The following is an 18,223-nucleotide window of genomic DNA, read 5'->3' on the forward strand; positions in this document are numbered from 1 at the left end:
GGAATCGTGTGCCATCAGGTCAAAAAGAGGGATGAGGGAAAACCTCCAGTCAAACAGATGCATGTTTACTTCTGCAGCTTCAGCCACGCCAGATGCTTGGCCTCAAAGATGGGCATGTGAAGCTGCTGGTTGGTGCACCTGTTTGGCTCACACAGAAATATTTCAACAACTTTTGGATGGATTCAAAAAATTTTGTCTGTTGCGAGCAGCTCAGGTCTCTCTCTCTATCCCTCTCTCCTCCCTCTCTGCTGCACACCTGAGTGCTATCAGGTAGGAGGAGGTGATTAAGAAGCAGAGTCTCTCTCACACACGCTGAGCAGCACGCAGTGAAGAGTGTCCACTTTTTCCTCTCCTTAGTTTTCTTTCCCCACGTCGGTTTTGATTTCCTCAGCATGTTTCAGATTGTTGTTTTAGGCTTCAGGCCATGATGATCCTGTTATCTGTATTTTATTTTCTTAGCTTTAGTTTCTGCTCTCACATACCTTTTTAGGAGGAGCTGTCAAATTCCACAAATAACTTTTCACTGATTTCTTCAAACTCTACATTTTTGTCTTCCAAAGTCCACAAACACATGCCCAACACAGACACTGTATTAAATCACTCAGGCCAGGTCTTACATTCGCTATTTCCCTTTTGAAGGACCCATGAGGACGTAACGTGACAGGACTGGCAGCCATCACAACAAACTGCCCCCTATGCCCCATAAAAACCATCCAGTACCCACTGATTCCCTGACTTATCTGATCCACATGCAACCACAATACCCTCCTTTGCTGCCCGTTTAGCGCCCACCCATGCAGCTTGTCTCACCTCTGACCCTCCTTGTCCTGACCAATAGCGTTGTAGCAGCAGCAGCAGCGACGGCGGCAGTGACGGGATATGGCACACCAAGTGTCCTCATGGGGCGTCCTTTTGAATGGATAGCCCTGTCGTTTAGCACCAGTGGGCCTGTGGGTAATGGTCACATGTGGGGATGATGATGTTTCCAGACCCTCCATGGTGGTCCGTGCTGGCTTTGCATGCAGATATGTGTTTAGCAGCAAACAGGAAGCATGCCTCGCTGAAATCCTCATTTTATCTGTGCTTTTTTTATTCAAGAAAAAGTCATCTTCAATTCCCTTTCCTGCCGTCTTTTTCTCCCCTATCTTTATATAATAAGAAAGATATGATGAAGATATATTCAAATCCCCACCTCATATCCAGCTGTCACCAAGTGTCAATTACATGAAAAGATGACAAAGGCAGAAAGAAAGAGGGAGAGAAAAAGAGATGAAAACAGGCAGAGGGAGAGGGAGAGAGAGAGAGCGAGCTGCTGCTGCATGTGCTGTGCTGGTATTCTATGCCGATGGGTCGATATGAGTCCTGGGATTTCTTCTGCTCATGCTCAGGTTTCGCTGAATGACCTCTATGAGCACCCACACTCGACTGCAGGACACACACACACACATGCGCACACACACACACACACTCTGAAAAGCTAAGTCTTCTTCGGGGTGAGACACACAAACACTCTTTATGGGCACCCAAAATCAATACAGCTGATGGCACATGCACGCTCCTCCAGTCCTGCCAAGTGCGCTTTAGCTTCAACATTTTTCATTAAACCCCGGACACCACATGTGTGAACCACTTTGATGTGAAATTGAAAACACCTCCTGCCTGTTTTTATGAAGGTCCCTCTCTTGGTCATGTGAAAGGTGCAGATTTCCCCGAGTTAAGATAATTTGTATTTCATGAAAAGTGTTGAGGTCTGTTGGAGTGTTTGTCCTCCAGAACAAGGGAGGGAGAGATTAGAAAAACAGATACGGGCCTGACTTCCTTTTCTCTTCATTACCCAGCTCATCAACCTCTCCCCTCCTCCCCCCTTCTTTCCTGTCTTCATTTGCTCTCTCTATCTCTTCCCATAGTGGCCCTCGAGTGGCTGGGCGACAGAGTAGTGGAAGGTGGCCAGCGTGCATTCAGCGCCTTCACCGCTGCAGTATAATTACTCCTGCTAATCAGAGCACTTTACAGCAGCGTCTCTGTTCATCTGCACCCCCTCCTCACTCGCTTCCTAACACTCTGCCTCTCTGTCCGCTTCCACCCCTCCCTCCCTCCCTTCCCTCCTCACCGCTCTCCCTATTAACCCTCCCGAACTGAAGACAGAGCGCTCACTTGAATAATTCGTAGTACGTGTGCGTTTGATGGATGTGTGCGCGTCAGGCGGCAAACACAGAGGAAGATTGAGATAGAGGCTGAGCGAGGACAAGAGGGAGAGTGTTTGGCGGCTGATAAAGAGGTCATTGTACATGTGCTTGGCCTGATAGTTGCTCATCTCCACCCTGAACTTGCAGCAGCCAAGACATCAACCTCCGCATAAGACCTCTGGGGTTAACTTCACCATAAAGACCTCAATGGCTCATAAAAATTAAGTCTTTTTTTTCCCCTCTCCCCCTCTCTCGTCCACACCCGGCTAATAAACACATCTCTCCTGCACACACAGCCAAACGCTTGTAAAAAATCCTGGGCTAGTTTGATTTTGTTTCACGAGTGTTTTAAACCAGCTGAAGCCTAAATGAAATTGTTAAAGCTCCTGCACCGCCTCTGAGCTTCCATTCCGATTGCAGGCGAGGTATGCAGCCTCTGGAGCTCAAAGGTTTATCTTTTGGTCTTCAGCCAGTTGTGTTTTCTGCATCAGTGAGAGAAATGAAGGGAAAGAAAGGGGAGCTACAATAAAGATATATAAAAGTGGAGCGTTCTTAAGATGGAGCTGCTCTCCGTGTGGAGTCAGCGTGACGTGGTTTGAAGCAGACTCCCAGGAGAGCTGTCATCTCGGCTCAGAATGAGAAAGACAATTTAGACTGAGTCCTGAGGTGGATTTATACATCTGCATAGAGAGAACAGTTCCTGCACCAAAGAAAAGCACTTACAGAAGAGAGGAACGTCTGATGAAGGATTTGGAGAGGCTGTTTCACAAACAGTACATTCAGACTTGTGCATGCACTCGCACTCACTTTCACACCTTTCATCCACAATTTATTCTATTTGCTAGCTCGAGTTGCATTTGCTAATACCATTAGCCTTCCCTGCATTAGCTGGATGATGTATGGCGGAGCTGAGGAAACCTGACTACATCCCAGGAAAGGTCAAGAAAAGCATGTAATACAGACACCCGTGTTCCACTCCTCCGAGCGCTCCCTTCCTTTTAGACGGATCCAAATCAATAGCACCGCCTGAAATAGACCCGTGCATTATTTCTGTGTTTCTAAGTATGGCGCGCACATGTGCTGTGTTTTTCTGGCTATGAGAGATATTTTCTACCATTTCAGTAAACCAATCCTCCCCCACCACCCAGGGGGGCCAGACTGCCCCGTCATCAGCTCACAGATATGCAGACCAGTGTGGACTCTCATCGGGCACTAAAACATTTTTCTAATATGTCCACATAAGTTACCCATGAAGGTCCCACTGGACTATTAGAGGCGAGTAAGCGTGCCTGAATTATGCAACAAATCAATTTGGGGAAACATGACTATCTGCCATGTCAGGGAAAAGAGAATACATGTGGAGAAAATCTTTGATTGTGATGGTCCAGTGGATTCTGTTGTCGCACCAATCAGCTCATCAATTTGTTCTCCTTCAATCCTCCGTTTGAAGGAATACGCTTCATGTTTGAGTTGAACGATGACAGGACTTAATCTCTGTTTTCTAGCATGCAGCTTGCTCGTCTGTTTATGCTGAGTCACACCAGATTAAAGGTTAGCATTCAAAAAACACAAAGAAGGGTGGAGATAAATGCCTGTTTTTACAAATATGTCCCCTCATCCTCAATATTACCCCAAAAAATAGTGTTCTAACTTTTCTGTTTTAAAGTACTCACAATAACATTTGACAGGCGCTGCGGTCTGCGGACTTCCCGGGGTAACCAAGACATTGTCTCTGGAAAGACACATTGTTCTTGAATTATTAAAATGTAATTTTTCAATGCGGTGAGCAGCACGATTGAAATTGTACTCTCCTCCAGTGATGTAAGAGATGAATGTCTCAAGCCCTGAAAATTATCTGCACTGCTAGCCAAGATGTCAAAGTGAATGAGAAAACAGTCTGCAGAGAGGAGAGTCAGCCACCGAGTTAATGTATGTAGTGCATGTCTGAGGGCATATAGAATGAGCTATATGCATGTCACAAAACAGCATCCACGTAGTAATCTGATGTCCTATTTGTATCAAGAGAATCCATCATACTTCAGAGTTATTCCCCCTCAGAAATCAGGACACTTTTAAAGTAGGACGACACGTTAAGTATTCGGGATCCAGCAGGTCTTTGGCCTTGAAGAAAGCTTCAGGGGTCTCCTCGAGGTTAATCCCTTGAGCGCCCGTATGGCGCTAACGAGGAGCAGCCTGAGGTTTTGTCCGGAATAACAGAACAGGCTCAGATCAGAGCTGGAGTTTGTATTTTCCATCTCCACCAGGCCGCTGAGCTCAGAGGAGTTTTACTTTTTGGCTGGACAGACCTGCCGTACCTCACCCTGAGGGGAGGGGAATAATCTGAACAGCTCTCTGAGCTTTTCTACCATCTGACAGAATCACAATGTGTTTCTTACGGGGCTTTTCCAAACAGAGGAATACCATGTCAGGACTGTCAGAGAGATTTAACAGATAAACTGGGTTTTCAGGACAAGTCATGCCCATCAGAGCGAGCGTGGTGCTGCTGCTTCAAGGGAAACTACTATGAATCATTAATGAAGCGTAGAAGACAGAGGAAGTAAGACAATTTATGAAAATGACTCTTCTTTCCAGGCAAAGCTTTGATAGAAACCAGACCTCTTTCAGTAGCAGAGCCTTCCTGCCTCTCCGGCCTCAGAAGAGGCTACGCTCATTGTGCTGACCTCCCTAAAGCCCGGACTTTGTTCAACATGGATCCATATGGCCTTAATGTCATGCAATGTGCAGAGATCAGATAGTCGGCAGACGTGGTGAGAAGAGACCTGGCGTGCAGGGCTCAGGCCTGGTGTGGGGTGGGCTGGTGGGTGACAGATACTTGCCCCCCTTGTGGAGGAACATTCTTCTTCGTTCTGCACACAGCAACTCAGGCAGAAACCATCTGCCAATCAGAAACAGCTGCCGCATGTGTGCAGTGTATCAGACATCTGGTAGGGGACTTGGTGTCTACACTTTCAGCAAAACAAGCTCTCAGAGATAAGATATCATGTCTGGTTTTCCTTCCACTGAACTGTGGCAACCCTCCAGCTTTTCTCGTTGTTAGACCACGAAGTGGACCAGAGTCATGCTGCGATTTGAAGCCAAATGTCTCAACAACTGCTGGACGACATTTCCAACATTTATGTCCCTCAGGATGAATTAAATGGTTATAATTTGAGCTCCCTTAACGTTTTCTATCTTTATGAGGTCCAAAATGTAATCTCTACTTTATTGTAGTTTGTGTAAAAATGCTTAACGTAATAAGGATATATTTCTGACACTGATTAATGTAGAAAGAATTTACATTTTCTTCCAGTTGGCATTAGCTAAGAAGATTTGATTGTATTTATTTTATAGCTTTATTTTGAAGGCTAATGTCCTAATCTAAGCTAACTGCTGGTATGCAGCCTCTCAAAGCTGCTAGCATGAACATTAAATGTAATTTTTGTATCTTTCTAATTCTAATGTCTTTATTTTCCCCCCTACAGATCCTCTACTCCCCACATATTACGCTCCAACTGACATGGAGCCATCTCCTCCCTCCTTCACCAATTACTTCCTCCCTGGCTCAGACAGTCCAATACCGGGCGCCGAGACAACCACCTCAAGCTCTGGCTCTCCTCGCTTCCTCGGCCACGGTGTCAACGAAAAACTGATCCCCATTTACTGCTCCATCCTGGCTGCCGTGGTGGGCCTCGTAGCCTTCCTTGTTTTCAAGAGGTCAGTGAAGATGAAAAGCTGCTGTGTGGCCGAAGACATCAACACAATTGGGTTTGCACCTCAGTTAGGGTGTAATGTGGGGCAAAGAGGGTGAACAGTGATGGGGATGGTGGCGTGGCGAGCGCTGTTAGATAGATGTTGCCTCAGGCTAGAGTAAATGGACTTAAGGTGGCGGGTGATGTATTCAGGCCTGCCACCAAAGAGGTTTTGACCCAGTTCTGGAAGATGTACTCAGCCGAATGTACCACAATGAGTTTTTCTGAAGAGAAAAACACTTAATTCATCACAGAGCTCCACACTAACCCACAAACACATTTTGTGAAGACACACATCGGGAAATGAAAGCACTCATCCAGACAGATACAGCTCGGGCTAAGACACTTTTGACACGAGTAAACAAGCTCATTAGTGGCACTGCTGATTGTTTAAGATGTGCCAACTAGGGCAAATTCAAGTGCCAAATTTATCTGCAGACTCACGCACACATCTGGCCATTCCTCCTCCACTGATTGTCATGTACACAGACTGCAAGTTCTGTGAATTTCTCCAACACCTAATATTTTAAAAGTATCACTTAAGGTTGTTAACTTCGCTGTACCGCTCGATAGCTCATGAATATTTCAATCAGTATTTATGAGTCTCTTATCTTGTCCTGAAGCAACATTTTACAAGCATTTTTCATTACAGTTCTCTGTTCTGTTAATACAGCTAATGCAGTTTACAATAACAGTGATTGAACATTTGAATTCCTTCAACAGAAAACAAAAGAAAAGAGAGGAAGTTCCTACTTTGTAGCAGACCACCCACATGCACTTGGAGTGTAGCTTACTGTAACACAAGACAGCCAGCTTGTTATGCTAAAGCTGCTAACATGAGGTAGCAGAAAGCTCTGGATTCAGAAGCCTTTAAAAATGTATTGATCTTCTTGGATATAATTTCTGAGATGAATAGTCTGATAATGAAGAAAAACAAAGTAGCAAAAGAAGGTTGAGAGAGTTGAGCTAATCTTAATCCTGTTTGGCTAGTTAGCTCACATATCTGTTCATGATTGTAACCTTATGCTTTCAATTTTACACAGACTACAGTTGAAAGGATGAAATGATGTGGTTGTCATATGTCACACTATCTCTTGTTTTGATAGCTGAGGATGCAAACAGAGAAGCTAACATTAGGCCTAGCCTCTGATAGCATCCAGAAGCTGCTTCAACCGTGAGAAAAGCTTCCCTGAAAGGATGCGAGTCATCGGCCCAATCTCAATGTCCACCCTCAAGCACTCACTGACTTTGAGTCCACGTCAATGAGGGTTTAGGGCTGTCCTACTGTCAAATCATCAAGTGTGTGAGGGATCTCTCACTCACTTTTTGAGCCCTTATGCACCCTTTGCGTAAGTGGGCATTTTTGCAGACTTAGGGTAAGGGAATTACCCATAGTTCATAGCATTGTGACGTGAAACACCGGATTCCCAGTAAAAAAGAAACATGAAAGTTGTAATGAAATTTACAGGTAACAAGTTTGCCTGTAAGTATAAATATAGAAAACAGCCTTAATTTATACATCTTCACATATATGTGCATACAATATAATTTATATATTTGTAGTTATATAGCCTATTAATATATTTTAAATGTTGTGGTTAAGCAGTCTGTACGGTAAGAGCCTGGATCACATGGCAGTCAGTCAGTTCCTTAAGCACCTTGAGTTTGAGGAAAGTAAAAATTGTGCAATAAAAATTTCTAATATTGCTAAGGTGAGCTGGTGACATCATGCAGGTTACGTGAGAAGTCTTAAAGTGCTGTCCCATTCCAGTTCTACAGTTTGAGCCCTTGCAGCCTCCTGCCCTCAATCACTTTACAGCTGACGTCAATTAAGTCAAGATGGGCTCAGGGTTCAGGGTTTAGGGAGGACATTGAGATTGGGCCACTGAAATACAGCTAACTAGTGTGTTACTGTGGTTGTTAAGGTGGACATTTGAGCTTGTGGCTTGTAATACCTGTAATACCTAGATCTAGCTAAGTTTAAAAGAGCAGCTGTTTGTCTACTACTCCTTTACCTCCACTTATATAAAAACAGTCATTTAAATTGCAGATATCAGTTATTTCTCTGTTGCTCATAACTGCCTTATAATCTAGATATCTCAAAATGACATCACTTATATTGACTGGTTTAACGTCTTCTTATTAAACATCTCCACAGTTGGAACAGCTGCAAGCAAAACAAGCAGGCCGCTAACAACCGTGCGGCTACCAACAACCAGATGGTGACACCGGAGGGAGAGAAGCTGCACAGCGACAGCGGCATCTCGGTTGACAGTCAGAGTCTGCAGGAACAGCAACAACAGCAACAACAGCAACAACAGCAGCAGCAGCAGCAACAGCAGCAGCAGCAGGCCCAGGCTGAAGTCCAGGCTCAACCTGCACACTCTCACACACCGGAACAGATAGGTAGGCCCCAAAAAAATCACTTCTCTGATGCCTTCAGCGCTGTCATAACATCGCCTGTGGTAGCTCTGTCTGACTGAATATTCATCACAGAAACTCTCACCTGACTTCAGGCGCTCATCCAAGCTCAAGCACATTCCTCCTTCACACTGTGGGTTTAAAGCTGCCACAGAAAATCCTTATCGATTACCTCAAGACCCCATGCTCAGATTTTGAGACCATGTGTGGTGGTTTCTCGGCTTTGTGCAATCACACCATAACACGTTCATTTCTGTGGTTTGAGATCCAAAAACAATTCATCACCTGAGAACAGGACTTGCACCCAGCTGCCAAGAGTAGATACTGCAGGAGAGGCCAAAACTTACATGCATGCAAGATGTATTAGACTCCAGGAATGTTGAGATTCATGCAGCGAGGCCCTGGATGTGAGGCAGATACTGAACAGTAAACAGGCTCAGCAGAAATTCTTCACCGAACAGTTCAACTGCATGCCTCCTTATCACAGTTTTTGATCTAAATCATGAATATGAGGCTGAAATATTCAGCGCTGACAGTTGCTTGACACACTTTCTGACTTATCTTACAGCCCATGTAAGAACTGCAATGCATGAGGAATGTTTGTAACTGCATATGTTTGATCTATATTTACCTTTACAACTCTTACTACGCCTCGAAATCTAAATGTGTCCCTCTTTGACTCATCAAGTATTTTGGGGTGTATGACTGCAGGCCAGACTTTAGTCTTGCAGGCTTGACAAAATCCAATAGGTTTTGTGGGATTAACTGGGAAGATCATGTCTAGCTCGGAGGGATAAAACCAACATTATGCACTTCTGCAGCACTGATCTATTATGAAGCCATTTATAAGGGTCTTAATTCACTTCTGTCTGTGCAGTGCATTAAGAGGAGCAAACTACTTTACAGTGCAAACATCCTTATTTAAAGAATATTACAATTATCAGAAATCTGATGTTTGATCTAAAATTAAACACTCCCCTGACTCCAGACATTTGTTGCAGCTGAGGATTTAAATCTTTTAAAATGAGCCCCAAATATGTGTGTGCGTTTTTAAAAGATAGTCTAAAAATGTCCGGTCACCGTATTTCATAGACCGTCTAGGAAAATGTAAAAGATACATTCGTGCACATTGCTGCTTATAAAGACATACCTGCTCTCTCCAGCATCTACCACTTCCTTTAAATCTTTTAGTAACACTATAACACGAAAAAATGTGCTGTTTGCATAACTTGGATTCCACAGAGTTGCTACAAAGAAAGAATAACCTTCAAACAGCTCGGGGAATAAAAGCAACTGCTGAAGAGAGATGCGACCTCTGCAAAGCAGTCCACCTTCCTTTAATACTCAAACAGCACTTACGTTAAAGAGATGAAACCTGGATTCTTAATCGATCTGCACTCGAACTTGAGAGGCTTTTTACCTGAGAATGAAGGCTCAAGTTAGGATATGATCTTGTTATCCATTCAGACATTCATGCCTCCCTCAGACACTTCTCTCTCTATGAGTATCTCATATCTCATTTCTTCCTAGTCTTATTGCGAAATGCAGCAAAGCCCCAAAAAAATGTTTTTACGAGGATAATAATGTGCTTACAAGCCAAAGAGCTGATAAATCCCTCCTCCAACAATCCACCCCACTGTGTCTTTTCTGGGATCCCCATTACATTCTAATGAGGCTTGGGAAAAGCTTATTTTGTTTTTGTGTTCTGTTTGAGTCCATTCTTCTCCTCAACAAATGCAATCCCTGCTGCACGTCGAAGAAAAGAAGGAATTTCTTTTGAAGGAGCAGCTCTGGATTGGCTCAATGAGAAGATGACAGCACGGTTAACCCTGCCACCTCTTTAACTGATTGGCTCATTAGCAGGTGTTATAAGATGGGATCCAGGCCTGGCCTCGCTGCCTTTCAAAATCTGATCCAGCATCAGTATTTAGGATGTGCTAATTGGCATTAGCACCGTCTGCGGGTACGGAAGCCATTTAAAAAAGGCAGCAAATGCTCATGTGCTGGGGGCTGCCGGCTCTAACTCTGCGTGTTAAAATACGCAAGAGGGTGAGAATATGCACCGTAAATCCACGTTAATAGCAAGGGGTTTCCTGTTCCCAATGAACCATATTTTACAGGCGGCTAAAATAATTGGAACACCTCCAGTCAAAACAAGTTGAATGAGCCTTTAATGGGAGGAATGGAGCAGTTAAAATGTCTTGTGTTTTGACTGACAACAGCCAGAGAGGGTATTCCCTGCATGAGTCACTACTGCAGAGCTTCAACACTTAGAGTACTCAACCTCATTTCTGTCGGCTCATCTCCATTAAAAAGAACGCTCTATCTATGCAGCATTTCTCCCTGCCCCCCTAAAACCTCTTTTGCTGCCTGCTTCCCCCTCTCTGAATTGTGCATATTGAATGTGTTTAAAATTTAAACAAAACTCTAAGCCCTCTCTCACCAGCACCCATCTCTGCTAACCCTGCCCTGTGTTTGACCTCACAGTCAACACAAAGTGGAGTCAAAGCAAATGCCAGTCAAAAAAATCTGCTGAAAGTAGCGCAGCAGCAGAAGTACAGTCCTAATATATGAAACAGGGTCAGATTTAATCAGGATGTAAACTCAGTACTTTTACTTTTAAAAGCAACAGAGAAATGATGCCAAATTCAGCCTCATTGTAAACCCTGAGGGAGGATGTTCTTATAGCGCTACTATCAACCATCGAGGGATTCCTGCTTAGTTTTGCTGAGCACTTGTGATTCTGGTCTACAGCCTGAGGGACCTACAAGAGCTCAGCAGTGCGTTTCCCAGTGTGTAACATTATCCGGCAGCAAGTTGCAGTAATAATGTTGCTGAGTCACAAAACCAGCCGCTAATGACATTTCAGTAATATTGGAAGCATGACTCATAAGTTGTTGTGTCTCTCCTACATTAGGGACTTTTGATCAAACTTAACAACAGTGTTTGAACATAACATCACCTGGTGGTATTCCACCTGTTCATGATGATGTCATACATTGTACCTTCTTTTTTTTGATAAATGGACTCTCTAATTTGAGACACATTTTGACTGATCCACCTAAAGGAACATAGAACATGGAGCGACATGAACTAAACTCAGGAAGTACACTAAGAACAGTGCAGTTTTATGTAAAGCCTTAAAGTTATTTCTGGATTGTAGTGTTTGACACAAAAACCTCTGTCTCATCAACATATCGACTCAGTTTTATATTTGTGTATGAATGTAACAGGATGATAGGTAACACTGGAGCAAAACACACACATTAAGCATTTAGTTATGCTTTTGTTGCCATTTTGTTTGCCCCAAAAAGTTCTGCAAAAGTAAAATTAGCTAATCATGTGTGTTTCCCCTCATTCAGTTCATCTATTATTTTTTTTTGTGATCCCTTTTTTTAGATCCAAAGAAATCCAAAATCCAAAATAAATGTACACAAACAACAAAAGAAAAGGACAGGAGAGAGGAATCATGTCCATTGCTGATGTCAGATGGTGGATAAGAAAATAGAGACCAAATGAAACAGGCAAACAGTAATTAGATTGTCTCTCTCTAGGATCGCCAATATGACAAGCACAAATGACAAACATAAGTCGGCAAAAGAAAATTACTCAACAGAATTGAGTGCTGTCAGGATGAGAGTGCACAGTGCAGCTCTGTGCAGCAGAGAGTGGAGGTGCTGACAGCTCAACTCAGTCACAATCAGATGCAAAATCTGTAACTTGTGTATTTTTCATTCTTTCAGTCTTCCTGCAAAAGGAAGTTGTTGCACCACTGCAAACATTCATGCAATTTTGAATGTTTATTAAATTTTTCCATTATTTTTTAAGGCTTACATTGAAAGGTATGAATATGGGGGGAAAAAGAAGAAGAGTTTGGGATCACTTTTTAACTTCTGCTGCATCTTTATGTCTCCAAAAGATTGGCTTGTAATCTTTGGGTTTATCTGTAACAAAAAACAGGGGGCAGATTTTAATTCATATGTAACTCAACCCTGATTGGTTCATGGAGGAACCATCATCACAGAATGTTATTGACTGCTGCCCACTTCAACAATATTACACTATAGAGTGAGAAAAGAAGCAAAAAACACTGCAGGGTTGGTGCTCTGGTTGGCAGGAGGCTTTACTTTTCACCAGCCCTCGCCCAGGGACCCACTGGCTCATAATCTGTGCACTAAATCTGGGGCTCAATTTGAAAAGTAATATAATATTTGTTGAACCGCTTCCTTGTAACTATGATAAGACACAATGATTATATTTGTGGATTTGTTCAACCACCTTGATGCCTTATATGTTTCCCCTAGAGTTCTTGTGATGACCATGAAGCTATCTCAACTTCAGTCCCAATCAGCAGTTAAGAAAGCATCATGGTGGCCTTGGGTCCAATCAGTGTTTTCTGAACGTGCTGAATAAAAAAAGAAGAGGGAGAGGAAGTCAGAGACAAAGCTCTGCTGTGATTGGGAGCTCACATTTCAGAGAATTGAACCAGAACCAGGGAAAGACAGCTTGTATTGATTTGACCAATGAGACTGGACTCTATTAAACATTGGACATCTATGCTGCCTTTGAAACGAGGTGCAATAGTAGCTCAGATCATTGAAGCATAGGTGTGAACCACTGTGCCTGTGTCTGCAAATGTGTGCTTTTGCAGAAGGCTTTGCACTGGCCAGCATCAGTGAGTGTCTCTGCTCTCTGTCCCTGATGATGCCTGTAGAGTATCTGTTTAAACAGGAAGAAAGAGAGGGGAGCTTGTAGGGACTGTGGCCTTAACTTGGCAGAGTCAGCGTGGATAGAAGCAGCATGCAGAGGGTCTTGTATAGAAATTCAAGTTTAATTAATAGCAGAAAAAACATGGAATTTATAGTTTTTAAATGGGGAAAGGAAGGAAGTCAGGGGGAGGGTATGGTGATGCAAGTGAACAAAAGAATCTTGTTTTCTAAAGCTTTAAAATAAACTCTCTTGTACTACGCTCCCTGGCACAAGGATGCATTTATAAAGGCAAGAGTACACCCACCAGACTCAGGGGTCCTCTCAGAAACGCCTCTACATTCCCTTTGCGTTTCCATGGATTCCCTCAATTGACAACAGGTTAAGAGGTTTGTGGGAAAAGAGAGCGTTTGTCTCCCATCCTCATCCGCCTAATGACTCCAGTTGAACAGGTTCGGATGAGTGAGTGAGTGAGTGAGTGAGTGAGTGACACTGCAGGGCCCCCTGCAGGGAAAACAGTGATCATCAGGGGTTTTTACTTAAAGGACACCGTAGAGTAAATTGGCATTTAGATGGACAGGAAGTTATAACCTGTTTGAAATGTTCAAAACTAATCATGGTGAGAGAAAGTGAGAATATGGAAAAGGTTCAAGCTTAACAAATAACCCTTGGCTGATTTAAATATCACAGCAAATCACCTGTCTGCTTCCAGACTACATGACATATCTCTGTTTTTCTTCCTCCTTGCAGTGGTGAGGGTGGATGGTGGCCCCCAGCCTGACACGCCACCCCCCGAAGTCTGAGGAGGATGAAGATGAGACATCAGAGATGAAGAAAGGGAGAGGAGATTTGGGACTTGACAGTGGACCAAAAAACTAAAGCATGAAGGGGGCCACATGGGAATGTAAAACCGACTCTGGTTCATATCTGAAGTGGCCACAGAGCGAAGACTTTGACTTTGTAGAGCCTCTCAGCACCCTTGGGCCACAGTCTGACTCTTCATCCCTGCACACAGAGTCCAAATCTACCCATCAGTGTGCCTGGACATGAACTGTAATATCAACCACTATCTGTACCAATGTCACTGCAGATACATAATCACACCAATGCCAGTGCAACTTATATTAAAGAAACAACGTTCCAGTATCTAATATTCACACTAACTGCCAATTTAGCATCCCCTCCCCTCCTTAATCCTCCCGTTCTCACCTTAATACCCCGATCACTAGCCATGAAATGTATGTGCCTGAAATGGAAATAGGCAGACAGATTCTCCATGATCTCCTCTTTCTTTTCTCTGTGCATCGAAAAGACCTTAATATCTTCCTCTGTGGTATCCCACTCTCTGATAATCTCCCTCTGTAGGAGTCGCTCCATGAGACCCCCGCCATCATCCGCCATGCAAAAAGCAGCGGGGGAGCCGTGAGTCACTCCCAACTGCTTCTGAAGTTTCTCGTTCCTTTTTGTATCATTTAACCACAGACACATTTCATGGCATGTTGTCTTGAAGAATGTTTTCGTCATTGTTTGAGATTGGCAGCTCTGGCTGATGCAAGTGACTCATATCTGGGAAGAAAGGTCAATAGCTGCGCAGCCCTCTTGGTAATCAACCATTTCTTTCTCTTTTTCCGACACTCTCTATCCCCTTCTCCGACACAGACCCCTTCACAGCGCCTCAAGGGTTGTGTTTCAGTAATTTCATGCTTGTAATGTAACACACTCGAATGTTTGGCTCCTGTTTGAGGTGCATTACTTTCATTTTGTGGCTTGGGTTACATGGCTGATTCAGCAGGGTGCTTCCTCGGCTCTCTATGGAGCCTGGATGTGCAACATGAGAGAAACATCTCCTGGGCCGTTGGAGCTCTGCTGACTCACCGAGATGAGTCTGCATCTCTGAGCTGCGAGCGGTGACGTCATCGGTGACCCGGCACCCACAGCTGCTAAATAAACAGACGCTTTGATGAATTTGGAGGAGAAAGAGTGTGCAAAAAAAAAAAAAAAGGAGTCCCATCTGTCATTCCTTACACTTGCTGAGCGGAAATTGGGACACCCCTCAGAGGCAAACTCCTCACTACTCTCCTCTCGCTGACAGCACCGCCCCCTACATACTCACTCTTACAGTCTTGCACACAGCTCTGATAAAGCCTGATAAACAGTTCTGAGGCGCTAATGCAGCAGCCCAGCAGCCGCGCTGCTCCCGTCAACACAGCGCCCATTAGAGAGACGTCCTGACAAGCAGGTAGTAATTACCTCAGGGTTTCAGCTTCTTTTACCCTCTGCTCTTCTTGGCTCAGCCACCGCTCATCACAAGTAACGCTGCGGTCAACAGAGGGCTGACAATGCCCCTCTTTAAAGCCGCAGTGTGACATTTCTGACCCCCCTATCTGAGCCCCCAGGCCGGTGACATTTACCACACTGACATGGTGATATAAAAGCACCTAGAAGAATAGCTGGGTGGCACTTTTGTATCTCACAGAACCACTTTCATGTTGACCCCCCCCTTTTCTGCTTGCAGTAACTGTAAAAGCAGTAGACACAGATACGTTGTATAGAAGTGTGCTGGAGCTTGACTGCACTGCTTTGGCATCCATTCCTACAGGGGCGTGTACTTTCTCAGGGTCCCTCTCGTTGTGGTATGACTATGAATTAGAGGATTTCTGTAAACATCCTGTAGACTTAAAATAGATTAGGTTGGTAGACAGGTACAGATATAAAGCAGCTGTTTATTAAAGAACATAAGAGATGTAAAGAGTTACGGGTTCCTGTTTCTGGCATGATTGAGGCACTGATTTAAAAAGTAAAAAGAGTTGTGAACTCTAGACTGAGAAAGACACGAATATGGGAGTTCTTAAAAATGCAGTTCCCAAAGTGGCCACTAGAGGCTAGCTCCAAAAGTGAGTCAATCCCCATCAGGCCCTAATATTGAAATATTTAACTTTACAGCAGAATTAAGCAGCCTCAAATCATGTGGTCAACTACATAGCTAATGAATTCAGGCTAGACGGTGTAGTTAACTTGGCTAGGTCTTCATTTTGCCCGAGTGTCGCCCCTTTTGGGTCCAGGATAGCGTAACGCCGAGGAGACAAAATGACGGACTTTAAGCTTCACGAAGAAGGGGTAAAATTACAGTGACTATGCCTTATTATAAAGCTTATGAAGGAGCTCGTTGAGTTGATATAAAACCCCTGCCAGCAGCTGGTGAGCTTAGCTGGGGAAACGGCTAGTCTGGATTTGGCTAAATGTCTACAAAACACTTTGAAAGCTACATTTCTTTCGATTGGTTTATTGATTACAAACTGAGATTCTTAAAGATTTGATTATAACCCCGGAACAAGTGGTATCAATCTATGTGTGTAACATATGCATAGGAAGCCAATAGGTGCAGGATTCATCATTTAAAAGGAGAAACAAGATGTGTTATCTTGAGTTCAGTGAGTCGTTGCATCCTGTGAGATTGTCACCGACATCTCAAGATGACTTGACTCTCCGGTCTCCTCACTTTGTGATTCATCCTCTTCGGCTGCAGCACTGTGAAAGGAAACAAATAAAAAGCTGCTGTATTTTGCTCACAGCTCTTCAGTTGATGTGGGCATGTGGTGTGGACATGTGACCACACACACACACACACACACACACACACACACACACACACACACACACACACACACACACACACACACACACACACACTCACACGGTAAAAGTGTATGATTCACTTCTCTATTGAGAGAGCCGGTATGATTCATCCTGATCCCGGCTGTGGCTCTGACATTAAAGCAGACGCCGCTACAGTAAGAATGACCAGAGTGTTGATTGAGAGGAGAAAGTACAGTCCTCATGTCCATTCCCCCCCTGAGGTCTAATCAGCCCTCTGACGACACACTCATCCACCCACTCGTTTTTTTCTCCTGCAGCTAGTAAAGCGAGACACAGTGTAAGAATGTAAAACCCAAAACTAAACAGAAATATGCAAGACACATTCAAGGCTAAGATTTGCATTGTCCCTCATTTTATTTTGTAATCTTTACATTTGCTTGTTGGTTTATATTTTGATTTGTATTACACTTTTGGAATCAGTATTTTTTCTAACAAATATGTTATTTTGTAGCACTTATTAGATGTAAAATGAATGCACTCAAAGAGTGTACCACAGTTCAAGTGCCTGTGTACAGTGTCACGTGTCTTTAAGTTTGAAAGTTTAACTTTATTTTTCTTTGCAAATCTTCCACGTGTGTTATGATTTGATGTGCATTGCTTTGTTTTTTAAGAGCTGATGAAGGTTTTTGGTAAACGGTGGCAGAGTTCTACGTTAACATTGGAGAGTCAAGCAAACTGTAAAAACTTGGCACCACTTTAAAGACTTACAGTACAAGAAGTCGCCAGTGAATACATACTGTATGCTAACAAGCTATAAAGACTGGCGATAGGGTCATGTAGCATAACAAATAACATACATGTCAGCTACTCTAAAAACTCACATATGCTCTTAGTCAATAGAAACCAGCTCTGTGCTGAGTTCTTGCATGTACAGTAGGTCTCTTCATGTGCCTCCATGTGAGAGGCCACAGGACATGTAACAGGTTCACTGTGATTCTGTGGTTTATCACAGACTTGATACAGATAGATCAGGACCTGCTCCCAAAACAGCTGAATGTCACCTGTACTTACCTACTAATGTTAAATGCATTGTGTAAATGTGAATTTCTTAGAGTTGATACAAGAGACGAAAATACATTGTAAAATGTACAAAAACAAAAATGTGTGCAAATGAAATGAGCATCTATAATACAATAAACAAAGATGACATTGCATCACGTGTCCCACTTTGTGTTTTTAGCTGAACATGGACGAGCTCGGCTTACTGTCACGTTAAAAGAAGGCGCCCAAATCGTGACATGAGTTATATAAGAAGATTGATACACTCACATCTGTCCAGACAATTTAAGGCTTTATCCAGCAGGTGCTTAGCAGAAAAGTAAACAAGGCTGAATAAAGCCACATTTAGCTTCCCAAACCTCCAAAGTCTACACTATTACTCACTTTGATGCAGATAAGAGGATCAACACTCTCATGATAGGGTGTCACAGCAAGCCACCACTTAGCCTAGCTAATTGTGCCAAATCACAACAAATGTTATCTGAAGACTCTTTCCAATCAGAG

The 18,223-nt window shown here is 43.5% G+C and overlaps 1 protein-coding gene across 1 annotated transcript in view; it reads left to right on the forward strand.

Moving 5' to 3' along the window:
- The window catches only part of ngfra (nerve growth factor receptor a (TNFR superfamily, member 16)), a 40,358-nt gene extending 22,484 nt beyond the window's left edge, over positions 1-17,874 (forward strand). The window contains exons 4-6 of the mRNA XM_034710763.1: positions 5,669-5,900; positions 8,094-8,341; positions 13,814-17,874. Coding sequence (XP_034566654.1) covers positions 5,669-5,900; positions 8,094-8,341; positions 13,814-13,866 — 533 coding nt within the window. The 3' untranslated portion in view covers positions 13,867-17,874. The remainder of the gene's footprint in view (positions 1-5,668; positions 5,901-8,093; positions 8,342-13,813) is intronic.
- Positions 17,875-18,223: the final 349 nt, after the last annotated feature.

The sequence above is a fragment of the Notolabrus celidotus genome, chromosome 20 (assembly GCF_009762535.1).
Source record: "Notolabrus celidotus isolate fNotCel1 chromosome 20, fNotCel1.pri, whole genome shotgun sequence".
NCBI classification, from domain to species: domain Eukaryota; kingdom Metazoa; phylum Chordata; class Actinopteri; order Labriformes; family Labridae; genus Notolabrus; species Notolabrus celidotus.